The sequence below is a fragment of the Boleophthalmus pectinirostris genome, unplaced genomic scaffold (genome assembly GCF_026225935.1).
Source record: "Boleophthalmus pectinirostris isolate CB_2022bp ecotype Guang Dong unplaced genomic scaffold, ASM2622593v1 HiC_scaffold_3, whole genome shotgun sequence".
Lineage (NCBI taxonomy): Eukaryota > Metazoa > Chordata > Actinopteri > Gobiiformes > Gobiidae > Boleophthalmus > Boleophthalmus pectinirostris.
Window position 1 is genome coordinate 21,870,684 of NW_026571299.1, and position 27,952 is coordinate 21,898,635.

The following is a 27,952-nucleotide window of genomic DNA, read 5'->3' on the forward strand; positions in this document are numbered from 1 at the left end:
ATGAAGGGGCTCGGGGTCAACCGTAACCGCCTCCTGTCCGACTCCTGCGACCCCTCCTCCTCTCACCACCGGGAGGCGCTCTACCCTCCCAAAAACGCCATGAGCAGCAGTAGCACGCTCCCACGCGCTCCTTGTCTCCTCACGCCCGCGACCATGGACCGCTACGGGACCTTGGACCCTCACCTCTACCCCACCAACCCTCCAGACTGCATGCTCAACAACCAGATGCCCAACAGCAGCACCTTCCCTGGGCTCCACTACAACCACTATGACCCCCAAGACTTCTCCCCTCCTGAAAGCCTTGGAGGACTAACAAGTTCAGGGACTTCCATGTCTTTGGGAATGCAACCAGGAATGGGCATGTCCAGTTTACGGACTCCAATGATTACGAGCGGATCTGCAACAATTTCACACCACATTAGCAAAAGTCAAATGCCTCAAAGTTTGCTAGAATTTGACAAAAATCTTCCAGGAGCGAGGGATGGTTTTAGCACATTGCAATTCCATAGAACGACAGCATTAGCAAACTCCAAACAGCGCACGGATAGTCCAGGGAAGATCCGCTATATGCTGAATTCGGTCCAAAAACTGTTCAACAAAACGCAGTCCATGGAAGGGCATCAGGTGAAAAATGTGAACGGAAGGTCGTCGGGGAGTGGAGGGGGATCTTCTAGTGCGGAGGATGGAGGGAAGCAGAGCCGGAGAGCAAAGAGCAAAGACCGAGGGACCAAAGAACCCAAGAGGCGCCCCAGGTCGAACATGTCAGGATACTGGAGCTCAGACGACCTGGACAGCAGCGACGTGAGCAGCTACCACCACACACTGGGCCGTCTGGGCACGCACGACGGGATGCACAGGTGAGAGCTCAGGCTGTATATCCAACACGCCATCCTCCACTTTCCAAAAAGGAAGTGAGCATGGTGCTTTTCTGGCTCGATTGACTCCAATTCACTTTCGACTGAAAAACTGTAGCTCCTCTCTGTAACTCACACTGCTGTTGTCAGGCGTGTCATATTTGCTTCATATTAGCCTCCTCTACAGAGTGCAGCAGATTAAATGCATATTTCAAGACAATCGTTCACTTTGGTATAAAAACATGACATTTGGCACAGATTCTCTCTAAGGGTAATTTCAGATTCAAAATGGTGACCATTTTTCCAGATGGTCGCTATTTCTGTCAAATGCTCATTATGTCGATCATTCAAACTGTAATGTAGACAGTACATTTTATGAAAATACTCTTAAGAATACTGTTAAGAATGTTTTTTTGGAGAATGGTGCTTGTCCTTCAAAAAATCCAGATGAAAACCATTTGATGGTTGAGATGCCACCAGCATTTTTCAAGATGGCCGCCATTTCTTTTAAATCCTTGCATCAATTTATCAAATGGTGATGATGTCATCAAGATTGGTACAAACATTCTTCAAGGAATATTCTCATGGAAAAAGATGTGTGCCACTCAAAAATTCAAGATGGACACCATTTTCAGTCCTGCTCGAGTTCATTTTTGGAGACCTGCACTCACCCACACCCGAGCAGTACAACACCACACCCTCCCATTAACCAGTGGTTCTATTAAAGTTCAAACTACTCCCACCTGGACCCTTTAACATTCCACCCATTACCCACCCGTGCCCATGATAGATCAGGGTCAGCCCATTAATCCAACAGGCCAGAAGTCCAGGACTAAACCAACACTGAACCAGGACTAAACCTACGCCGTGTCATTAGTAGATTATAAATATATACACGCCACAACTGCAGACCCGATCACCAGGACTACACCAGAACTAAACCAGAACTGAACCAGAACTGAACCAGGACTGAACCAGGACTAAACCAGGAGCACATCAACTATTTGCGTGTACCCCTTGAGTATCCAGTGCAGGACTCTGAGTTAGATGAAATGAATTGACAGGTTGTGTCAGAGCGGGAGAGTCGAGCCAAGACTGAACAGGACAATACATGACTTGTTCATGTGTGTTTACCCAGAAGGTGAACAGACCACACAGGACTTAAATGACACTGGATGAATGATCAGGCAGGTGGAGGTGACCTGAACCTGGTTGTATCCCAGACATAAAAGTGAACTATGTCTATGATTGAGGTGGTAAAAGGATAAACCCTCCACCTTAATCATACAACTGTGTCAGAAAAACACAAAGAACCCTCCAATCACCTTCTACCATCATGTTTCTGAACATGATGAGTATAAAATGATTCCCACCAACATTCCACTCTTTCACAAGATCAACAAAATGCCAATGACCCTGAACCTGGAACGACTCGATGAAAGTGTTGGTATAGAAGCTACTTTGAGAAGGAAAAGTATTTCTGCCTGATTTTATGTTTGCATCACTATTTGAACAATTGAAATAATTAATCTTCTACAGGAACAGTGGCCATGTTTAAAAATGGTGGCCGTCTTGAATTTGTGACAAGCATCTTTTTCCATGATCATGTCCTTTAGAGAATATTTATATCAAATGTTCTGCTTGGATCACTTTTGAATCATTTATATAATAACCATTTAATAGCAATGGTGGCCATCTTCAAAAATGGCCGACATATTGAATTTTTCAGTGAAAACCTTTTTCAAAATAGTGGCCCTTAGAGAGAATCTGTGCCAAATTTCATGCTTTTATACCAAAGTGAACGATTTTTTTTCACTAACCTGCTGCACTACATAATTAGTTGTCATACAGGAAGTTCTTGGGTCTAGTCACAAATTCAGCAGACTCTAGAAGTGAACACAATATATTGTTTATACAGGCTTCTCCTTCTCTTCCAGCCCTCAGCAGAGGTACATCCACAGCGGTTACAACACCATCAGCTCGTCCAAAAGCAGCGGAGATATGAAGTTCTCCACCCTGGCAAGAGGGGAGGGGCTTGGGGGAGTGGGAGGACTGGGGACTCTGAGCGTCTCTGACCAGGACTATGTCAAAGGAGGGTCCTGGTCCGCTCTCACCATGGGCCAGCCACCGCGTCAGCTCCTCCAGCAGGGGGCGCACACACTGGATCGCTCCATGCTCAAGTCCAAATCCTGCCAACAAGATCTCAGCACCAACTACCTGCAGGTCGGGAGGAGGGTGAGTGAGAAGTGTTTTCAGAAGTATTGAAAATATGATACTGATCGACTAAAATTAGTATCAAAACATTTGAACAGCTATCGATACCATTCACATTGACAGGATGGAAATGAACCGTTCCTGAATGACTGTAGAATGATGTAGAGCTGTATCAAAACAAGTAGAAGAGCACATAGACTAGTACACACACATGGACCTACCTGGACCACTGAGGGAGCACATCGATATAAAGATGTTCATATACAAGAAAGTACTGCCATTTAATATTGAAAATCACATTCTATTGTCTATTGTCGACATTTGGATTCACAGAATGAGCTGGTTTTAAAGCTACATTGACACTGGTAGTTTATCTTTTTATTTTCCTGAAAAACAAATCATGAGGTGAACAGCATGTCAAAGCCTAAGTGCTCTGCTTCTGGATTAGCACTTCCCTTCAGTGACAGTTCAGTTCATTTAAACTGTTCTGTTGTATTCAGTTCTCAGCAGGAGTGGCCTTGCAGGGTCTACCAACATGAAGACCTAATGAATCCAACAACATTTCCCAAAACTTTCCATTTAACCAACAAAAGTTAGAAAATCAAACTTCATTGGTCCTTAACAGACAGACTAACCTTTTTCTAATCTCTTCCCAGCACGACTGGAGCAGCAGCTTAGGCAGGGCCGGGGTTATGGGGCGGGGCGTTGCCATGGAGATCCCGTGTCGGAGAATGAGGAGCGGGAGTTATGTGAAGGCCATGGGCGACATAGCTGACAGTGACGACTCCGACCTCAGCCCCAAACCCTCGCCCAAGAGCGCCGCCCGGAGGCAGAGCTACCTAAGAGCAACGCAACAGAGTCTGAGCGACCAACTGCCCCCGAGGAAGTAAGTACTATTACCATTACTGCTACTACTACTAGTGCTAGTGCTACTACTACTACCACTACTACTACTACTACTACTACTACCGCTGCTACCACTACTTCTACTACTGCCCACAGTACAGTACAGTAAGAGACCAAATATAAAATATGTCTATCTGTGTGAAGATGACCCCCCATCAAACACAAAACTGCACAAAATCTATGTCAATCGTTTGTGCTACAAAAAGTTCTGTTTGTGCTGTTTTCGTTTTTGAGATATTAATGATTTTTTTATAGGTCAGATTAAGGTCAGCCAGGCCCCAGGTAGCTTCAAAATGCTCTAAAACACCACAAAATGGTGCCATTCATTTGTACTTCATTCGTGCTGTTTTGTGCTGCAATTATTATTTTTGTGGACATTCTTTGAGGTCAATTGCGCTGAGCTGACGACAGCGACTTTAACAAAACTCCACAAAACTAGTAAAGAGGAATGACCTGAGGCTATGGAAAAGTTTGTATCAGTCTTTAGGAATTTGCTTTTGATTCATATTTGATATAATTATACAGACTTTTCCACAGCCTCAGATTGTTTCTCTTCACTAGTTCTGTGGAGTTTTCAGCTGTCAGCTGAGAAGAATTTATGTTATATAATTTCCACAAAAAAGTGCTCTGTCTGACTTAAACGACAGTGAAAATGAGATGCATTTTCTGTACAACTGTCCTTTGTATCATGACCTGCACTGTCAGTTCTTGTCTAATGTGTCTTACTGTTGGTTTGCTGTGTCTGATGAGGAGAGACTGGAGGATTTGTTTAAATGTAATGTTTTCAAGTTGGTTCAGTTTGTGTTAAAAGCCTAGGGCCACCGTAAAAGGACACTTTCTGTTTGATGTGTGATCTGCCTGCTTATTGTTTTATGTGTCTTATAAACCCATGCGGACTGGGCACCAACTGGTGCATGACACTAAATTAGTAAAATAAACTAAAAAAAATAAATAAAAAATCTTAAGAACCAGAATCACACAAACAAAAGTTTTTGCAGCACAAAACAGCACAAACAAAGCCAAACAACTGACAATATTTTGGGCCATTTTACGATTTTAGAGCATTTTGAAGCTTCCTGGGGGCTGGCTGACCACAACTGAATTGTTAATATCTGAAAAACTAAAACAGCACAAACAAAACTTTTTGCAGCACAAAAGAGCACAAGAACACTGAGTACAAACATAACTTTTGTGTAGGCTTGTGTTTGATGAGGGCTCAACTTCACAGAGTTAATAAAACTGGTGTTGTATAAGGAAACATATTTATTGTGCTCTCTTATCCAATCATCTCTGGCTCCTCCCTAGAGCTAAAGTGACCCAGACACTCCTGAGGTACTAACACCAGATACTAATCAATACTAAAACTAGTATCAAAACTAGATACTCATTTGAGCAGGTATCAGTATTAAAAGTCACATTGACAGGACAGAAATGAACCTTTCCTGAATGTTTTTAGAATGATGTTGAGTTGTATCAGAACAAGTATACGAGCACATAGACTAGTATACACACATGGACCAACATGAACCTACTGCACACTGACCATTACACACATATAACACACATGGAATAGAAAAGAAAGTTTGGTGTTTGTCATTTAATGCTGACAATCACAACCTCTTGTCGAAAGAAAGAATGTTTTTATTATTATCAAAATGAAGTATCGAGTCTCTTCCTTAATATTGAAATTGAGTGTAAAATTCCAGTTCCTAAGCAAATCAGAGGAAATGGCTTTTACAGCAGAAGACCTTTGTTCCTATTTCACCTCCACATTCTGTCCCCTGGTGGTCCTAGTAGTTTTGTCTCTAACACTCTGCCCCCTGGTGGTGGCACGCAGCAGGACAGTTGACTGGAGCTTTCTTCATGGACACTCTCTGGATGTGCTCTGGTCCCCGGTGCACCACAGCGCCCCCCTGTTGCAGCAGATGGGCAGGTCCATGAGCAGGTCAGTCAGCGAGGGGCACTGGAGGAGACAGAGCTTAAAGAGCTGACTGTTTGTGGCTCTGTGCAGCTCCTCCACGAGAATGAACATAGCGAGAAAGTTCATGTAGATTAAGTTAGCAAAATCATTCATCTCATGTGCCCACTGTCCACCAATAGAAAACTTTAGGCTATTTAAAGGTGCAATATTGCATAAAAGAGCTTTAAGGCATGTTATAATATTGTTATCTCATCAAAAACATACCTGGAGTTTTTTTTGTTTTTGTTTAGTTTTTTCATTTACACATGTTTCAGTTCCAGGGCTGAAATAATCAATTATCTAAATGATTCTAGTAAAGTTGTACTGAGTTTAAAAACACAGTGGAGCACTTCCGGTTTTACCACATGACATCACAATGTCGAAACGTTTGTTCTGTTTGCAGATTTGCGTGTATAACATGTGTGAATGAAACAAAAACAACTCCAGACATGTTTTTGATAAAGAAAAAAAGCAGTAAAGCATTATTATTTTTCATCACTCTAGTTGCATGGTAAGATTTTATACTGCTTATTGTAAGGGTAGAAATATCAAGGTTTATGGGCAAGTGTTTTTCCTTTGTTTTGTTTTATTTTAAGTTATAGGTGAAAAAGGTAAGTGGTACTTTCACAATTGTTAATTAATTATTGTATTTTTTTAAAGATGCAAGTTCTTAAAGACTCTGTACCTGATTTTTACAGTACATGAAAAAACAGAACTTGTTCATTTTAAACAGGTTGCAGTTTTTCAGAGTAATTCCTTATGCATTTTCACCATGATGAGTTTATAAACCATGGCAGAAAAGATAATAACTATTACACAGTTGACTTATTTTAATCTCAAGAGCTGCTTACACAAAATATATGTACTGGTGCAAGACATTTTGCTCAAGTACATGGGGAAAAAAATCTGGTACAGACCCTTAAAGTCAAAGGACTAATGTTACTCCAGTTAACAAGCTTCAAGAGGCTGACACATGAGTTTTAACATTGACTTAAATAAACTGTAAAATTGTACTCAAATTACCTTTGCTCCTTCCCACTAGAGGTCTGCGCGGGACAGAATTTTTAGTCCCGATCCCGAAAAGAATTGTAATTTTCAGTTCCGCTCCCGCCCTCATCTGCGATATTTTGTCCCGCGCCTGCCCGTATGTCCCGCAGAATGACATTTGCTTTCTTAAGCTCTATCAAACACGGAGAAGCGAAAGGAATTGGGCTGCGTATGGGAGGAGGCATGGTGGGCGGTATGGCGGCATAGTTAATTCCTGGCTAAATCCTGTTTTAGTCCTGGTTTTAGTCCTGGTTTTAGACCTGTTTTTAGATAAATATTCCCTGAAAATATACCCAAAGTTGTGTTGTGTTTTCTGTGTTGACATTTGAGCACAGCTTCACTCCTCAGTGCACCAACAGCTGGAGTCCTTGTGCTAACTGCTGGTATTTTAAATGCACCACTAAATACCAACATATACATACTAATGACAGAGTTTGTTTAGTGAAACACCAAAGCTTACATAGACCTTTCAGCTGTTCACTGGAGACCTGCTCCTCCATCACTTTGCACATCACTGTAGAATATATGTTCATACCAGACTCATTTAAGCCCTGTAGGAAGAACTGTGGTGTTAAAAATGCTGACAGTCCTTTTTCCTCCTTCCATCTCATTCTCTCCTCCTTTCTTCCTTTCTTCTTTTGTTCCTTTATCTCTTCTCCTCCTCCTTCTCTTCCTCTGCTACTCTCTCCCCTGCTCCTCCTATCCTGCCTCTGTTCCTTTCCTCCTCCTTTCTTCTTCTCCTCTCCTCTCCTCCTCTCTCCTCCTCTTTCCCTTTCCTCCTCTGTCTCCTCCACAGCTGTCTTCCATCCCTCCAGGAGTTGTCCTCTAACCCTCCCCTGGATCAGATGCACTCGTTGGGGGGAGAACGTTTGGATTCTCTGGGTGGGACAGTCTCTTCTGGATGGGACGATGATGATCTAAGAGAAGCCGTGAGCTCACTGGCCCGCCGCAGTGGCATGGGACAGGTACAACGGTTTAAGCATCGTTACGTAACACAGGGGTAACTTTAAAGGGCTCTATTGCGTCCCCCTGCAGTACCTTCACAGGCCCCCCTGTTGAAAATCTCTGCTTTAAACGGAAGCTTGACGGTCCATTCTTTGGGCATGACACTTTTAGATATGATCCATACATGTTTGAGTACTGATACTTTCAGCTGATGTCATCAACATTCCCTGGACGTGTGAAGTTAACTGAATGCACTATTTTGTTAAAAGTACTGTTACACATGTTAGACTTTAATCTGAGCTTCATTTTAACACAATCTGACGAGAAAGAGGTGGCTTGGTTGGAACTACAACATCTGAGCTGTTTGTGCTCTTAAAAAAGTAATTCAATTTGAACCTTTCTCAGGAGTAATATTCTGTACAAGACTCTGTCCACAAGTCTATATCACCCAAGCCTCTGCACTGCAATTCTCCAAAGACATACAAAAGCATGAAACAAAACTGTGCACTACAACTTCACAAGTCTGATAAGATGTGCAATAGTTTTATTAGCAGGGTGCTCGCTGATGATGTTGTAAAACTGGCAGCCTTTGCTTTGAGACACAATGAGCTGAGAGAATGTATTATTCAGCTTTAGCCCTGCAGTCAAATGTTCCGCAGTGTCATTTGTGAATGTAATGTTGCTGACACGGGGCTTTTAGCTTTTAGGGACAGGCTTGATAACTCTATGAATATAACTCTGAATATTCAAATCAGTTCATTTTCAGTGAAGCAGAGGAGAGCTATTTTTGGCTTGGCGGCACTTGACTCTTAGTAAAATGTGTCATGTTTTTTAAACTCACTGTTTTCTGTTTTAATAGGCTTTTGATGCTTTAGCAGAGGGACGCATTTAGCTGCCCTCTGGTGTCATTTGGATGAAGAACAAGTCATTAGTGTATTATATATTATATGTTATATATCATATATTATATATTATATATTATTACGTAGGATCTGAATCATCCATTTGACACGAGCCATTATATTCACACTGATATGACAAAAGAACAGATTTATAATGGGCTTCTCTAGGTTCTTCAAAGTTCATTACTCATTCAGTGTTCAGTCACAGTTGCCCTGGGGCTAACTGACGACTGAGATGTGGCTGCAGTTCTGTGCCTACTACTTATGGTCTGTTTTATGACCCTGTCACTAACTACACAAACATATTCAGTATTATTCACACATTCACACATTATTCTGAGCATTCAAAATATTCTAAATAACTCTCAATATTCACTGTGGTGAATTTACTCTCAGGGCCAGAGGGGAGTTTTGCCATCACGGTAATGCTGACCTGATACATCAGTGTCCTGATTTTCCTGAAAATCACTGACTGTGTATATTACAGACATCGCCTGGTCATTCTGCCCTTATGGCTATAAGCAAAAATCCCCACCCCATCCCCAGAGGAAGGGCACTACCCACTTATTCCCTATGCAGGCACAGTCCAGTCTGAGCTGTAAATCTAATTCCTGCCTCATCAGATTTGCACCAATTTTAAGTCACGTCAATAAGATTACACTGATAAATGGCTCTCGAGAGCTGTGAATGTTATGTCCATAATAAACTAAATCTACAATTACAACATATCTGTACTGGAGCAAAACACATTTGAACTGCATGGACATAACTTGGGTACAGGTCCTTTAAGTACACATGAGCACTACATCCAGTACATTCCCCTCATGATGTCATTCATGTCTCTCTTCTGGCACAGCTGCGGGGCATGGACAGTGGACCATATGAGGACCACAGTTCTGAGTTCTCCTTCAGAGACGCTCAGGACTCGCCCCCCGACCTGCCCTCTGACTTCCCCCCTCACCTGCCTCCCGATCTGCCCCGCCCCTCCTGCTTCCGCTCACGCAGCCACAGTTACCTGAGGGCGATCCAGGCCGGCTGCTCCCAGGACGAAGACTCGCTGTCCCTAGAGTCCACATCCCCACCCCCAACAGAGAGCAGTGTGAGGACCTACAGTACCAGTACAGGTGAGACTACACTACCCACAATGCACTGTTTTGAATATAGCGCTATACTTATAGTCTCTATTCACGCTTACGTCACAAACCAACATTGGAAACATGTGATGTCGTGATGACAACTTCCGGCGGGTTCTGTTTATGGTCATAAGTCTGACAAAATATAAGAAAAATTAGAACCCAGTTTTCTTCATCTCCATTTTATTGTATTGTTTTATTATGTTCAGCTAATCAACAATTCCATCCAGACCTCAGTTTTCATCATTTCCCCACTGACACACAACTCCGAGTGCACTTGATTAGAAGAAATGAGGGGACAAATTCCAGATGATTCCAAACAGCAATCAGAATTATTCAACCTCCACTGCAGGTTAGGTTTATTGGTAAAATGTAACTAAAACTAGCAGCTGTTGTTGTTTTGAGACTGCAGCTGACTACTGCAGTCTCAAAATTATTCAACCCCTTGATGACAAGCACCCCTCTTTAGAGCTCCCTTTTGCTCTTATGAAATGCTGCAAACGTGATGCATAGCGAGACACCAGCTTCTTGCAGGGTTTCTGAGGAATCTTAGCTCATTCCTCAAGGGTAAAGGCCTCCAGTTCTTAGGGTTGCGTGCTGCAACCGTCAAGTCCCACCAAAGATTTTCAGTGGGGTTGAAGTCAGGCGACTGTGATGGCCTCTCTAGTATCTTCCCGGACTTCTTCTGAAACCAAGCCTTGGTGGATTTTGAGGTACGCTTGGGATCATTGTTCTGCTGGAAGGTCCAGTGGCCCCTAACCTTCAGTTTCCTCACAGATGGCATGAAATTTTCTCTTGGGATTTCCTGATACTTGATTGAATCCATCTTGCTGCAGGTTTCCAGTGCCAGAAGTGAAGCAGCCTCAGACCATCACTGAGCCACCACCATGCTTCACTGTAGGCAAGGTGTTCTTTTCAACATAGGCTTGACTCTTTCTCTCCCAGACGTATTGCAGATCCATAGACCCAAAAAGTTCCAGTTTTGTTTCATCACCCCACAGAACAGAATCCCCAAACCTATTTAACTTTTTTATATGGTTTTGAGCTAATTGGAGCGGGCTTTTCTTGTGCCTTTGGGTCAGTAGTGGTGTACATCTTAGAGTTCGGTCATGGAACCTTTCAGCATTTAATATGGGCCTTACTGTGGAAACTGAAACCTCAGTGCCTGTTGCCACCAGGTCTAGCTGCAGTTCTTTTGCAGTCAGTCGAGGTTTTCTTAGCACCTGCCTCCTCAGGACTCAAGTGGCAGCCGTTGCTAGTTTCCTCTTTCTGCCACATCCAGGTCGTGTAGCCTCTGTTCCTTTAACTTTGACTTTCAAACTCTGCTTCCAACTGTACCTCGAGGAACATTTATTGCCTTTGCTTTATTTTTGTATCCTTTTCCGTGTTCGTACAAGGCAGTGATCTTTTCACTGAACTTTTTGGACAATTCTCTTGACTTAGCCATATTTCTAACATGCAATGAAATGCCACCGTCAACAGTCCAGATATTTTATATATTTATAGGGGTTCTGTCAAGTACACCTGATGCAACTAATGAAGCCCTTGATTTGCAAAAGTGTGCTCTGATGAGGAATTCTATTCAAGGGGTTGAATCATTCTGAGACTGCAGTAGTTATTAAAAGTAGCATTTTGTGTTGAATTTGGAGAAACCACTTGTAATATTAGTTGTGTTGAGCTATTTAAATTGTTCTTATTATTTTTTGTAAACAGCTGCTAGTTTGTACTTTTTACCAATACACCTCATTTGCAGTGGGGGTTGAATAAAATTTTGTACGTATGCAGTCTTACCACTGATCACATTCACTTTAGTGGGTTTGATCACAGTCGGTGGGTGAGTCCAGTGTCAGGAACTACACCAGAAGATGTCATCACATGTTTCCAAATGTCTTCCTGGTTTGTGACGTAAGCTTGAATAGAGCCTGTTTGAGATGAGATAGGCCTGCACACATCTGATCAGTGACTCTGGTGTCATTGATAAATCTGCATCAAAAACCAAAGACAGATGCAGCTGCCTGGTGCAGCTACTGCAGTTTGATGGGAGCCAGGAGCAACTACCTTGTGGATAGCATAAAAGAGCCCACCTGCGAGCAGAGAAAGCACTTGACTGCAATGAATGAACATGTCAGCAGTGAAAATCCCTTTTTGTCCCTAGGTCATATATAAACATTAACCCTCTCTTATCCAGGGTTGCTCTCACTAGCATTAGCAGTACTGGCCACAGATTTTATTGACAGCTATCACAGCTCGTTGCTAAGTGCCTGCCCTGTCACAAACCAGCCATGTGGGCAGGAAGAGGCGTGCACCTTCAGCAACCTCTCTCCTGATTGACTCTTTGATTTTGCACCTGGATTTACAAATTTGAAACTTGACTCCAGATTAATTGTCATAACTGCTAGCCTCAACTGGCTTCATTTGTCTGGAGCCGAAGAACTCAGAACTGCTCACAAAGCAGTTAAAACCATAAAACCCTTATGAGCAGGTAAATGTCCAGGCAACAGTTACATGAAAAACAGGTCTTCTCTGCTGCCCTCTTACTTATATATCATATTTATGCATGGCCGAAGCACAGGCTAGTTCCAAATACATCAAATCATAGCTCCTAGATCCTAGCTTCTAGCCCCTAATTCCTTTACCTTTGGACGTCATGGGGTTGACCATAAGAGAGGAGAAGGAACTTCAGCTGCATTTGGAGAATTCAACCATCCTAACTAGTGCAGGAACAACAGAGAAGCCACGTGAACCCTGCAGTTATTTAATTAAAAAATAAAACACCCACAAAACATTATTCGATATTATTCACATTGCTCAGAATTTAGGAGGAATATTTTCATTATTATCTGTGGTAAATTTAGAAGTGTGCTTCACAACTATCAGGGATCAGAGGGGTGTTTTGCCATCATGGTAATGCTAAATGTGTTTAGGGTTAACAGTGTTTGCACATGAGACATGATGCTGTTGAATAAGGAAGAAGAAGAACTAAAGAAAGAAAGATAAGACACAGACTGTATGACCTGTAAACATGAACCACCAACAACATCTGGATATGCGCCCATGCACAGAAGAGAATAAATATATTCTCCAGACTCATCACCTTCAGTCTCCGCTTTGTTCTCTGTCCCAACAAATATTCCTACCAAATCCTGTCCTTTAGTCCACGGGCAGTGGAGAGTAGAGCAGAGTACTCTCTCCTTCATCTTATGCAAATGAGCCATCTGGCTTTAAGTTTCGTTTCAATAAAAGTAAACAGTGTGCGCAGATCTCCCCTTATGTCATTGTGTGGTCTACAGATAAAGCACATGAAGCTGTGATGGCCCTAAAAGCTTTTATTTTCATGCTTATATAAAGGATTTTGTTTGTTTTGTTTTTTTTCCAGGCATTTGCATTGTATGTCTGAGGCAATGAAGTTAACTAAATAAGTTAACGTATTACCAACTCTTCATGTCGTGGAAACCGGCGCAATCTACTGTGGGATGCCTCATAGCTGTTAGGCAACACAGTAGTGGACCCCAAAAAAGACTCAAAACGAGGACAAAAATGCAAAAAGTGACAAAGGCTTATTGACTCAGAAAGATACGTGGTAAAGGGTGAGTGTTTTGGCTTAAGGAGCTAGGAGTTTAGAGGCCAATGTGATGTATTCGGAGCTAGCCCCTTTTTCCCTCAGTGAACTGGGGTCAAACAAGATGGTTCCTACAAACAATAGTCAGTCAACACCTCCCACTTTTACCTTTTGAAACTTTTTGTTTAATCATTTATTTTGATATGTTCTTTAATGTTTTCTTTTAATCCCATGTTTTCCTTTATTTTAAACCTTGATTTTGACCCTGATTCCAAACGATTACACCTCAAACCGCCCCTCACCTGTTGCCTGACCCTCCTTCATCTGTTGGCCATTACCTGTTGCCCCTGCTCCTGACTTGCTGGCCCTCATCTGCCACCTTTGCCACCCCCATCACTGCAGATGACCTCTCGGCTCAGTGGACTCAGTGGAAGTATCAGTTTGGCTCATACCTGAGGGCCACAGGTTTGGACAAAGCTCCTAAAGAGAAACAGCTGGCTGTGTTACTGCAGAGACTTGACCTGCACCTGCCCCAAACCTCTGATCAGGCCCCTGATCAGGCCCCTGCTCACCCTCCTGCTCGGGCCCCTCTTGGAAACAAGAACAGGACAGGTAACAAGAGACAGAAGAAAACATACAGGATTTAGTCAGCAAATATGAGGTGAAATGGATGAAATCTGATGTGTTAAGTTGGCGTGAAAGAGCAGTAAGAGTAATAATATTTGTATTGGTACTTGCGTTTTACTTGTTTGTTTTGCATCAAGCATCTGCCCTCAAATGCAAAGTCTCCAACTAGAGGCATTTGATGTGATTTTTGTTGCTCACACCATATCAGACTTAGACTCGGAATACAGACCTGCTTTTCTCCAAGATTGTTAAGTTTTATATCATTCTGTGGAATTTTAAGGATGGTGGTCAAATGTGGTTACAAGGCTTGCGGTTGGATCATCTGTTTTTCTCCTTTTTCTCTCTTTCTCTCTCTCTCTACAGTCTCCACCTGCGTCTCCACCTGTAAGCGCACCGCCCCTCCCCCCGTGCCCCCCCGCACCACCTCCAAACCTTACATCTCTGTCACAGTCCAGAGCAGCACCGAGTCAGCCCAGGACACATACCTGGAGCGGGAGGAGGGGCGGCGGTCTGACAGGGAGGAGGGGCGGCGGTCTGACAGAGAGGAGGGGCGGCGGTCTGACAGAGAGGAGGGGCGGCGGACTGACAGGGAGGAGGGGCGGCGGACTGACAGGGAGGAGGGGAGGCGGACTGACAGAAAGGACGGGCGAAGGTTGGAACGAGAGGTAGGTTTACAATAATAACAATATTGACTTAAAATGTGGGGTATTATGCTAATAGGGGGTTTTATTTGTACCATGTTAAAATGTTGTTCTCTGAGCAAACACATGCCTGAAGAGTTTTAGATGTCATCTGTGCATGTTTGAGTAACCTAGTGATCTCTCCTGGACCTGATTTGAACCCTCCTCATGGTTAGCAGTACGTTCTGTGCAAGGCTCCATCCACAAGCCTACATCATGTTCCCACACAACAATTCTCAATAAATATTATATCTCTATCTAATTAATTACTGGCTTTGTAATTAATTCATCTCAAGTAACTGCATAACAATATTTGCACCAAAAGCATTACACATGACATTTAAAGCTTTTTTAGGCACTCACACTTAGGATTCCAAAACCACGGATCGCCCCTAAAGCGCAGTACGTATGTCTAATGTGAGCGCAACAGCACGGTTGAGACTTTGGCCCGGTTGGAGGAAATGAGCCAAAGCACGGCACGGAGCTCATGTATGAGCACATGCACGACTTCACTATACGAGCCCTGTGTGTGCGCTGATGTTACTCATATGAGGAAAACAGTGAATAAAGTCTGCTCCAAAACATACGGCAAATATGCACTGAGGACTGCTGACAATGACAGAAGTTTTGCAGCCTCATTTCCTCCTGTCCTTTCTCCTTCGACTGTTTTTATATCCATAAACTCAGGGAGAAACGTGTATCACAGCAGAACTAATATCTGTCCATCCATCCATTTTCTTCGGCTTATTCAAGGCCAGGTCACGGGGACAGCAGTCTAAGCTGGGATCCCCATACTTCCTCCCAGGCCAGCCGAGAGACATAGTCCCTCCAGGGTCTTCCCAGGGGCCTCCTCCCGAGGAAGGCACCCAGGAGGCACCCAGAAAAGATGCCTGAGGCACCTCAACTGGCTCCTCTCGACGTGGAGGAGCAGCAGCTCTACTCTGAGCTCCTCCCTTGTGACTGAACTCCTCACCCTATCTCTAAGGGAGCACCCAGCCACCCTGCGGAAGGAAACTCATTTTGACTGCTTGTATCCACAATCTTGTCCTTTCGGTCACTACTCAGAGCTCATGAGCATAGGTGAGGGGAGGAACGAAGACTGACCGGTAAATCGAGAAATCAGGTTCAACTATCAGTTGGATTCTCCTCTTCAGTACCCTTCCATAGACCTTACTAGGGAGGCTGAGGAGTGTGATTCCTCTGTAATTGGAACACAGCCTCCGGTCCCCCTTCTTATACAGAGGGACCAGCCCCCCAATTTGCCAGTCCAGAGGTACTGTCCCCGACCGCTACTCGATGTTGAAGAGGCGTGTCAACCAAGACAGCCCCACAACATCCAGAGACTTAAGATACTCAGGATGGATCTCATCCACCCCCGGAGCCTTGCCACCAAGGAGCTTGCCAACCACCTCAGTGACTTTTTCCACAGTGATGGACGAGTCCACCTCCGAGTCCCCGGTCTCAGCTTCTTTCTTGGAAGACGTGACGATGGGATTGAGGAGATCCTCAAAGTATTCCTTCCACCGCCCGACAACGTCCCCAGTTAAGGTCAACAGCTCTCCCTCCACAATGTAAACAGTGTTGGTGAAGCACTGCTTCCCCCTCCTGAGGCACCGGACAGTTTGCCAGAATCTCTTTGAGGCTGTCTGATAGTCCTTCTCCATGGCCTCCCTGAACTCCTCCCAGCTCAGAGTTTTTTGCCTCCGACCGCACGGGCTGCAGCACGCTTGGCCCGCCGGTACCCATCAGCTGCCTCAGGAGTCCCACGAGCCAGCAAGGCCCGATAGGACTCCTTCTTCAGCTTGACAGTATCCCTTACTTCCGGTGTCCAGCACGGGATTCGGGGATTGCCACCATGACACGCACCACAGACCTTATGACCACAGCTCCGCATCGACAATAGAGGCCGAGAACGAAGCCCACTCTGACTCCCCAGCCTCCACCGGAATCTGTGAGAAGTCCTCCTGGAGGTGCGAGTTGAAAGTCCCTCTGACTGAGGGCTCCGCCAGACGTTCCCAACAGACCCTCATTACACGCTTGGGCCTGCCAGGTCTTTACGGCTTCCTCCTCCGCCAGCTGAGCCAACTCATAACCAGGTGGTGATCAGTTGACATCTCAGCCCCTCTCTTCAGTCGAGTCTCCAAGACACGCCACCGGAGGTCAGATGACACGACGACAAAGTCGATCATCGACATCTGGTGTAGGGCATCCTGCTGTGCACTGATGGGCACCCTTGTGCTCGAACATGGTGTTCGTTATGGACAAACTGGGACTAGCACAGAAGTGCAATAAGAGAACACCACTCGGGTTCAGATCAGGGAGGCCGTTCCTCCCAATCACCCCTCTCCAAATGTCACTGTCATTGCCCACATGGGCATTGAAGTCCCCTAGTAGAAGAATAGAGTCCCCGGTCGGTGCACTGTCTATTACCCCTCCCAGGGACTCCAAGAAGGCCGGGTACTCTGCACTGCTGTTCGGCCCGTAGGCCGACACCACAGTGAGAGACCTGTCCCCGACCCAAAGGCACAGGGATGCAACCCTCTCATTCACCGGGGTGAACTCCAACACACGGCGTCTGAGCTGTGGGGCAATAAGTAGGCCCACACCAGCCCGCCAATGCCAGAGAAATAGTCCCTCTCAAGGAGTTGGGTTTCAGAGCCCAAACTGTGCGTGGAGGTGAGGCCTACTATACCTAGTCGGTAACACTCAACCTCCCACACAAACTCAGGCTCCTTTTCCCCCAGCGAGGTGACATTCCATGTCCCCAGAGCTAGTCTCCATGCCCGGAGATCTGGTCGCCGAGGCCCCCATCTTGGACTGCCACCCAGATCTCTCTCCACCATGCCACTATGGATCCTCCTGCAGTTGGTGGGTCCACTGGAGGATGGCCCCACATCGCTCTTTCGGGCTGTGCCTGGCCGGGTCCCGTGGAGAAAGACCCGACCACCAGGTGCTCACTGTTGAGCACCCATATATCACTCATATCTGTATCACTATTTAATAGATATTTCTTGGTGCTGGAAAGGCAAACTCTTTTCTGCACAGTTTGGGCAAACAATGCCTTTGTCATTACTTCTATCGGGTAGTTTTTTTGAACAGAAATTTACTGTCCAGCAGACCCTGAGCTCTTTCATGCGTCAACTCTGAGTGCGTCAGTATAATTGGCATACCATAACATGATGCACTGACAAACGTTCCGTGTTGTTTGGCATGCAAACTGCAATAAAAAGCGCTAATATTTTTTATGCATTATTTTCTTTGTAACTAATTTATTGTAATTAACACGTCAATGTCCCACCCCTAATAAATATACAAAAGCATGAAACCAAAACAATACACTACAACTTCACAAACCTGATGTGATGTGCAGTAGTTTCACTAGCAGGATGTTGTGATAGCGCTCTGAAGGAGGACTGACTTAGCGTGGAGAGCAAAAGCGAGAAACTCAGAACATTAAAAAACGAAAGTGAAACTTACAAAACATGTTAATATATTGTTGGCAAATATAGCAGTAAGTTGTTAGCAGGTGTTAATATCCCATAGAAGTCTAATACCCTCTCTTTAGCAGTATTGTAGATTCGGATTTTTTATTTTTTATTTATTTATTTTATTTTTGCTTTTGGGTTATTGTTTCAGTGGCCTAAATTTGTTAGCAATTAACAATATATACTGCACTTCAAAATGTGTTGTCATGACAGGCCTACAGGGAGGAGGGTCTGCGGTCAGAGGTCACCAGCCAATCCAGCCAGGCCCACAGTAACTCCTCCGACAGCCTGGACAGCACGCACGCTAACAGCCTCGCACGCAGCATTAGACGACCTCCGCAGATCACCGCTGTCGCCAGGGAAACCAGGTGAGGAGCCAGGGCCGTCAGAAATTCTTTTAACAAATTACTCACAACATTCTACAGGCCAAATATATTTAACACAGTTGGAGGCAGCTCAGGAGTATTGCTCAAATGCAGGTTTGTGTTGTCATAGTGAGTGGGTTTGTTGGTTAGAGAAATGATCAGGTTCAACATTTGTGAATTTACCTTTTGATATTTCATGACAAAGTATAATGTGATCAGTAGATTGGCTACAAAATCACCAATGTAGAAATACACATCAAACCTTTATTTTAAGTCAGTGTCTAAGATGCCACAATGTGTTCCTTGCCTGTAAAATTTGGATGAATGGAGATGAATATTTAGCACAGGTACTGCCCCACCAAACCACCAAACAAGTCAGAGTTTGAAAAAGATGAAAAACTTCTGATATGCACTTTCTCTCCTCCGCCCCTCTGCTAGAGAACCTTTAATCCAAAGAGACACGAGAGAAGCCATCGTCCCCAACAAATCCCACGCTGCCACGGAAACCACCGACTGTGACACGAAAGGAGCTAAAGCTAACATGACGCTAACAGGAGCGGCTAAAACTAACACCACGCTAACACCAGATGACCCGCAGGAGGCACCTGCCCCCAGGAGGAAGCTGTCCTCCATAGGCATCCAGGTGAGAGGGAGGGCATGTGTGTGAGAGAGGAGGATGAGAGAGGACTTCCAGGACCTCTCAGCCTCCCCATGTTGTCTGGGGTTGTACCTAATAAAATGTCACTCCTCCAGGTGGATTGTGTCCAAGAGTCCTCTGACCCCGTTCCTCGAGAGGACACGCCCCCGCTGAGCCGATTCCAGTCCATCGGGGTCCAAGTGGAGGACGGCTGGCAGTAAGTCTATGTGTGGAGAATCCATGCTGCAGCTCTGTACTCTGGTCTGAACTCTTTAGAATGTTTAAATTCTCAAAGATTTAGCACATTGCTCTGATTGGTCAGAACTGGTCACACAGCACATGCTTCTGTTGTCAGTTGGTTGGGGGGCCGATTGAGGGAATACATAAAGAGGAAGAAAGTTTTTTTGTTTTTTTAATCATGTACCAATGTGTGCAGGCCACTGAAACAACATGACGCCATTTTTGTTTCAGCTTCAGATCGTATTATACTTCCATGGCTTTGACATATTCTATAATAATGATGCCCATGAACCAGTCAGCATGAGTCTGATGTTGGCACAGGTGTCTGGGGATCCTCCCCCTGGTATTTCTGTGCAAAACAGAAGTTATTCCATGTACTATGTAGTTTAAAGCAGTGTTTCCCAATCTTTTTATTTTTTTTATTTTTTTTCTGGGGACCCATATTTTAAAAGTCACAAACCTTCATGACCCAAGTCAATAGACATTATTTGTAAATCACAAAATAAAGGTGAATATGACCATTATTGAACATTAATGGAGATATTTTAATTAACAAATATAGCTGCAAGCAGCAATACGGAGGCCTTGCAGTGTAGCTGCAGAATAGACAAGAGCAGGAATGGTAACACACGCACAATGAAATTTCATTTTTAATCCAAGCAGATAGATATGCCTTAAAACATGTTTTTGCCAATTAAAACACTCCCTAGAGGTCAAAGGTTACAAAACAGTTTGAGAGTCCAGGGTAAGTCACCACAGGACCATTTATGCAGTTTGGTGCCAATACGTCAAAGCGTCTCTGTGCAGCGAGCTCACTTCCTGTTTGTCCAAATTTAACCAGCTGGTGGCGCTATAGCTCTTGAGGTAGAGACCCAGAAATGACTGAAATTGATCATGGGCCTGACCTGAATCAACATGCCAAATTTCATAGCTTTATTCCAAGGCGTTCTATGGGATACCCAACAAAGAGCATTTTTGAATAAATTCAACATGGCCGCCAAATGCAGATGGTCACGTGATAAACATTTTAGGACACGTATCACCGAGTCAAACAGCATCAGCAGACACAGGAATTTTCTTGGAAATCCAAACAGATCAAGAGATCACTTAAAACATCTTTTTGCTAAGTATAGCTACCCCTAGAGGTCAAAGGTCATAAAGATTTGTGAAAATTGGACAAACAGGTGAATAGTTATAAGTCCTGCAGCTGCATTGCAAGGCCTCCAATAATACAAAACATGTCTTAACATTTGAACATTTCTAGTGAGACAGGTGGTCCTATCAGGAGGAAAGCACAACACACATATCGTGTCAGAAGTGTGTATTACAGAACTACATGCAGACTGTGACAAGACCACCCAAAAATAAGTCTTTGGGAAAGAATTGTTTAGATGAATCCAAATGCACACACAGTGATTCTCATTGGGCTGCAAGCACCTTCAAGGGATGCAAAACGAATATCATACAGTATATATTATATAATTAAAATGTTGTAAGTTGCACTCTTGGATTTACGCTCATATTTGTTTCAGTGTGAATATGAGGCAGGGTGTCCAAATATTAAAAAATGACCCAAAGCTTAGATCATCTTTATAGATTCTAGTATGTTTCCAAAGTCAGTGATTTCTCACGCAGAACAGAAGAAGAGTCTTAAGTCCCTCAGTGTCTCCAGCTCCTCTGGGCTGCAACACACACTGTGATCTATAACAGTGAATCTTAACCACAGGGCCAGGGCCCAAAGTAGGGCCAGGACCACCTCCTTGGGGGCTGCACAATCAGTACATTATAATGCATTTAATATGAGATAGGGCCCCAGTTTACTTTGTTCAGAAAAAGCCAGGCCCCAAGATTTAAAAGGTTAAAAACCACTGATCTATAATATAAAAATATCACAATATCACCAACACTTCTGGACAAGACTAACCCCTTTCTGCAAATGCATTTTATTTTTGTTCATTTCAGGAGTCGGTCCAGCAGCATGACCAAACAGGACACTGACTCTGACACTCAGGAAGTCCCACTCCCTTTGTATAAGCCCCAATCAAAACCCTCAGAGAAGAAAGTGATGGTCAGCTGTGGCAGCCAATCAGTGGCTCAGGACTCTCTGGACCAGGAAGTGCCCACCCCCTCGACCCCACCCATCACACGGCAGATCCTCAACAGGTGCTGTTTTTTATGTTAAAGTTAAAATGCAAAGTATGTTTATGATGACAGAACTTTCACAAATGTATTAGAGAACATAGATCAATCTAACAGGTCCTGTTTTCTTAGATAAGTCCAGGGTGTGACTTATGGTGAATTATTGAACAATATGAAATGAATTGTAATCGCAGCATGTTCTTTGCTGCACAGGTCTACCACCCGAAGCAGCTCCGACTCCTTCTCAGAGAGCTTAGATCCTACTTTAGATCCTACTCTAGATCCCAGTCTGGACTCTGGTCTAGACCCGGCCTTGGACCCGTCCTGCCTGCCCCCTCCGGACCCGTGGCTGGAGAGTGGGGTGTCGGGGGGAGGCGGAGCAGCAGTCTCTGGGGGAAACCTGTGCCGACGTGATGGGCAGTGGTTCCTGAAGCTCCTGGAGGCTGAGAGAGGACGCATGGAGGGTTGGTGTGAGCAGATGGAGCAGGAGACACAGCACCACCAGCTGTCAGAAGAAGGTTTGACACTCACATAGATTTCATCATGTGCCAGTGACACAAGGAACTGCCTTTTGTTGTTGTTTTGCTTTTTATAGAATAGTTATCTTACTTTTAATTGTATAGTTCTGTACAGTACAGTACAGGCACCTGTTCTTTACTTTATTTTAAATCTTTTTTCCTGTACAGTTTTGGGGAAAGTGCAAAGTGCAGTGAGCAGTGCTCAGCTCCTCATGTCTCAGAAGTTCTTTCAAATTCTACTGAAATTCTTAAACAAAACAGTTTGAGAAAATAAATTTAATTTCACACATTCCTCTGTGAGTTTGTGTGTGAAATAAACTAAAACTTAAAACAAAACTGTAGTTTGTTGTTGCTGCTGATCTCAAACAAGTGAGTACATGACCGAACACATGACAGAATATAGATCAGTCAAGGTAGTTGATAGCTTGACTTTATTTTCACAATTTTATTCCCCACAAATAGTTTAAATGTTTTTTGGTAGTTGAAACCTTAGTTTGGTATTCATTTAAAGTAAATAAAGTCAACAACGTATCATAAGGTTTATTTTTACAAAAACACTCAACACCATGTTACTGTAATCATAAAACACATGAAATATTACTGCTTGGCCACACTGCACGTGTCAGTGTTTACATACATAACCTCACAAAACCATAGCCGTGCAACGACGTGAGGACGGTCACACCAGCAGCTCCAGCAGGAGGAATATGCATGGGCTTTGTGTTTATCAATGGGAAAGATGATCAGACTTGACTGAGCGTGTTTCTCCACTTGTATAGGTCTACATTAAAAACAACACACTGAATAGGCCTTTTTGAGCCTGGGCTAAACGATACAGAATGGCCCCAGGAACACATTGTGCTGATGTTAAATGCACAAATACAGCAACAGATGCATGCAAGATCATTTGTTCCATTAGATTTTGAATTTCAGATACCGTTGAATTCATCACTTTGAATTTTTTACTTAAAAAAAAGATGTTTGAATTATTTTTAGTTGCTGAAATAAGTATACTTTTTCAAAATATTTCAAATTCAAAATACACATTTCAACTACGAAATGTAGCAAATTTTTGACAAAACATTGAGAATCATAAGGGAAAAGGAGAATGAAATGACCAGGATGAGTGTTTAAATGCCATTTCCTGGTTGACTGTCCTGTGTTCCTCTTCCTCCACAGGACCCCCTCCTCTCGCCTCGCCCCTCCCCTCAGGACCTGGCCGGGTTCTGGGACTTGCTTCAGGTCTCCATCGAAGACCTCAGCCTCAAGTTTGACGAACTCTACCACCTCAAATCCAATGAGTGGCAGCCCCTCGAGAGGAAGGTACTGCCCCCTGCTGGCTGGGGTAGGAAAGCCGCCGCACCGGCCCCTCTCCTCCCTCCACCACATACCCCTCGTCCTCTGCCGCACCGCCGCACAATGGACATCCTCATGATGTCAAACAAGAGCAGAATATTTATCTGGTTTGGAAAGGTTTAGGCTAAGTGAGATTGAGATATTTAATCTCTTTAGCAGCTGTAAACTTTATAAGCAAAGCTGTGTCTGGTCTGAGTCATTCTGTCACGTTTATCTTGTGATGCATTTGTGGAGACTTGCAGATTTAGTCTCGGGGGCCAATAAATCTCCGACACAAATTGGGGGTTTACTTTTTAACCCTCACGCTCTCCTCGGGGTCACATTGACCTGAAGAAACTTTTTTCCTTGCCGCTCTCTTCAGTCAGACCCAAAAATGTATTTTCAAATAAATTCTCGCCAGGCGAGAAAATAAATTTTGCATGAGGGTTAAAAAGATTGAGTTCCAATGGCCCGACTCCCACTGTTGTGATTGGATGTGGTCACTGGTGGTTCAGACCAAACACAAAACAGTGTTGTGGTTTGGGTGGACTCAGAGGTGAGGTGCCAAATCAAACACAGTGACACCAACAGTCGTACTTCAGCCTGTTCTATACATTTATGTGGAGGGAGGCACTTTGTGCTTTTGTAGAGGAAAACATGTCTGCTTTTCTCTTGCTGCTTCCTCATCAAAAACAGATCTGGAGTTTTGTTTTGTTTTATCCACACATGTTTCACACACAAACTCTACATTTAGGCTGAGCTCTTCTCTCAAACAGAACACACTCCTGTCATGTGGTAACTGAGGAAACTCTATTTAAACTTTATACATCTTCACTAAAAACAAATGGATACATTCAGACTTTGAAATGCCAGTCTCCACTGAACTAAAGGGAAAAGGTAACAATGTGGGTGAACTGTCTTGCCTAAGGACACAACAACAGTTTTTTTGCAACTGGCAGCCCCCTGTAGCCCCTGACAGTGGTCTCCCATCCATGTCCTGACCAGACTGCTGAGCTTCTGAGATCTGACAGGATCAGGCTTTGACAAACCTGTATGACCACATGAGACATGCAGCCAAAAGCGGCAGATACAAAGCACAACAAATGCAGCCTGGAGCACGCATGGACGGTAAAGTGCTTTCTCTAGTTGGAAATACACACATTTATTATTTGGCCTTAGTCAGTACAAGTGGAAAGAATATTGTGTTCCATTGTCAACAATGTAGTGGAGGCAAGACAGAAAACTCCACACCAAACCTCTGCAACAGTTTGCAATAAAGTTCTTATTGCAGTAATTTGTTTAATTGAATGAAAAACACAACTCCAGGTAGTTATCTCCAGTAAGGAGGTAATAATTTAATGTAATAATTTAATAATTATAATTTAATAATTTAATGTAATAATTTAACTTTTTTTTTTTTTTTCCATAATTGTCACAATGCTCCACCTTCTCCAGTTTGCTTTCAGAGAGAGTTGCTTCTGATTGCTAAATGTGTAGAACATCTCTGAGAAACACTTGACAATTATCGGCCTAGTTTGAGGGTTTGAGGGAAAGTTTGAACTGAAAGTCAAATGTAAACTTATCCAAACCAGAAAACTGTTGTGGTTCCTGTCTGACCTCCTGTGGGTCTGTTTGTGGCTGTGTTTCCTCTGGGCCAAAGGGGCAGAGCACAGTGCCCCTTGAGACATGCATGGACACTGCAGTGAACAGTGCCCCTCTGGGCTCTTGAACATGCATGTCGTGTGACAGTGGGCATAGCCTGGGCTTCTGCTGCTGTTCTCTGTTTGTTCTGTGTGGCTCTTTTTCAAAGAAATGGTTAAACCAACTCAGTTTAAAGCTCCTGTATTCTGATGAGTCAGCTCTTTGAGCTTTCAAATGTTTTAACCTCAGTAAAATTGGTGATCCTGTATATTTATCTGTGTTCCTCTTGGAGATACAATCATAAAAATAAAATAAATAACTGTGAGAATTCTTGAAGCCACAATAAGTTTTGACTCAGTACATTCTCCTAAAACTATAGACCTAAATATTAAATATAATAAGAATGTTATATGGTGCTCAAAGTTACTGTACAATTTCATGTATTATTCATTCACTTTACGTAGTGACATCTGCCCTGGGACAGACTGTGTCTGTCAGTCTGCACCTTTGGACCTTCCAACCACCACCAACATTCATACACACCACATTTATACTAGGTAATGTGGAGGTCTTGCCTGTTTAGATCTCCAGGTCTCACACAGGATTGGGCTTGTTTAAAGTGATGTGGTGCTGATGGATCCAGTTTCATGATAGTCTGAGTTGGTATAACCTGTTTCTTCAGACAGAGCCAGTGTTTCTGCTGCTCGTCTCCTGCTTTTCTCAGTTTAACTCATCGATTCATTTCAGTCCAAACATTTGACATTTAACACAGTCAGGTGCGTTTGACATGAGGGCTCAAATATCTTTGCCGTGAGATCACTGATGGTTCAGTATATAGATCTTCAGAGACTGTATAGAAATATAAAAAGTCTTTGCTTAGGATGCATGGCAGGGCAGAATATTGTGCCCTCGACTGCAAACCAAGTGTTTTTTGAAATCCAATCCATAGAACAGCAATATTTTAAAGATGCACTTTGTCTTTTGTGGTGGGCTCCTGCAGAATGTTAGAAGCTGCACCTTTAAGCTGTAAAACGTGAAGGGTCAAGGCTTAGTAGGACAAAAAAATCAAAATAATGCATGATGCCGGCAACATAGCAAATTGTGATCTCATCTTTTTGATGATATTTTGTCCAATATTGTAATTCAAAAACTTTCTTTTTAATACAGCTCTATGCTTCAACAAACACTTTTTCTTCCCCCAGTCCCCCAGTCTCTATGATGCTCTGGGTGAGTGTCATGAGCATTAAACAACGAGGAGCCGTGTGTTATGTGGTTTTAACGCACATCGTGACCTTATGCATGCAATAAAAACATGCTAAGTCTACATGACCATGATCAAATTGAAATCATGATATGAAAATCAGTACATTTTTGGGGGAGCATACTTACTTTAATGTGCATTATGATATATAACTTGTATTAGTCAGAAGTTATAAACACTGTATTAAAGTTATAAAGTTATAAACACTGTATTAAATGACATGCTTGTATCTGTCCCTATGAAATAAACTAATTCATTCATTAAAATCTGTTCTAGGATTAGACAAAATGCAGCTCATCTTAAATGCACCTGAAGCAGCCATATTTTCACTTTTGGAAAAACAAAATTTCTCAATGTTAAACTTTATTTTCGTTGCTAAATGTTCTCTGTGTCTAATGTTTTCTGTCTGCAAAGCTCTGTCCCACTCCTCTTCTGTGTCTCCTCTCTACTCACTCTCTCCTCATCCCTAGGACCTCCAGGAGAGGGCAACAGCAACGTTGAAGAAGCCTGTTAAAGTTCGCTCATCTCTGGGTCGAGAGCAGAGCAGTGACCCCCCCTCCAGCTCCAGACAGGAAGCTCGCAAACGCCTCGTCGCTGCCAAAAAATCCACATCTTTTCGGCAAAACTCAGCGACGGAGAGTGCGGACAGCCTGGAAATGTACGTCCCTGAGGCCCAAACTCGTCTCTGAACTGGATCTATACCCGCGTTTCGACCAGACTAAATGGACCCAAATCCTGGACTAAAACTGGACCAGGACTGTGGACTGTGGCACATTTCTTAAACACTTTCTTAGTCTTAATACTGACATGGAGAAGCAATCAGATGCATATATTTTGAACGTTTGAGGCTCAGAAATTGAGTGGTTGGAATAAAAGAAAGAGACATTTTAATACATATTAAAGTTTTAAATAAATGATAAACTTTTGATGCAGAAATTCCTGGTCGGATGCTGCCAAAGTTTCACTGCAAATAGTAGTATATTCGCATGAGATGAAATGACGAGAATTCAGAATTTTGATCATAATTACAAGGCCCAACTGTAACTCTCAACTCTATTTGTCGTATAAAGTCTCTACATGACTATTGATCCTTTGCAACTGATGTCATCAACATTCCCTGGGGGTGTGATGCTAACTGTAGGCACCGCTCTGTTTGAGACTTTGTTAGACTTTAATCTGAGTTTTAACACAGTCTGACTAGAAAGAACTGACTTAGCTGACTTAACTCCAGCAGGTGAGCTGATCTGTGCTGTTAAACAAGTCTCCTCTCAAACAACATTACAGTCACAACCTAGATAACTTTAGCCAACAGTTTTTTAGTTAGTCACTCTCAGCTTTTAATTGAAAATCAAACTCCTTTGGCAGAATAGCATTAACCATGTGCAGTAAAATGGATTATTAGTGACTCATGAGAATCCACCTTGATGCTACAGTTAATTGGGCAGGCAGACCAATCACAGAGAAGCGTTGAGATTTGTGTGGAAGCCAAAGGCAAAGCACCCAA

The 27,952-nt window shown here is 43.4% G+C and overlaps 1 protein-coding gene across 1 annotated transcript; it reads left to right on the forward strand.

Annotated features, from left to right (window-relative positions):
* dlgap4b (discs, large (Drosophila) homolog-associated protein 4b) lies at window positions 1-27,952 on the forward strand. Its single transcript, XM_055160619.1, has 17 exons — window positions 1-857; window positions 2,792-3,089; window positions 3,725-3,954; window positions 5,812-5,919; window positions 7,778-7,946; window positions 9,685-9,952; window positions 13,923-14,057; window positions 14,493-14,637; window positions 18,534-18,680; window positions 19,143-19,320; window positions 19,431-19,531; window positions 20,897-20,899; window positions 21,517-21,717; window positions 21,907-22,211; window positions 22,380-22,471; window positions 23,391-23,534; window positions 26,919-27,952. The coding sequence occupies exons 1-17, from the start codon at window positions 1-3 to the stop codon at window positions 27,135-27,137; spliced, it is 3,600 nt and encodes a 1,199-aa protein (XP_055016594.1). The 3' UTR covers window positions 27,138-27,952.

What these genes read in the sequence shown, in the direction of transcription:
- dlgap4b (XM_055160619.1), top strand. Translation starts at nt 1, where the DNA reads ATGAAGGGGCTCGGGGTCAACCGTAACCGCCTCCTGTCCGACTCCTGC. An exon ending in TGACCTGCACCTGCCCCAAA is followed by an intron (nt 14,058 to 14,492) that starts CCTCTGATCAGG and finishes CTTTTTCTCTCT; the next exon opens with TTCTCTCTCTCTCTACAGTC. An exon ending in CCACCAGCTGTCAGAAGAAG is followed by an intron (nt 22,212 to 22,379) that starts GTTTGACACTCA and finishes TTTCCTGTACAG; the next exon opens with TTTTGGGGAAAGTGCAAAGT.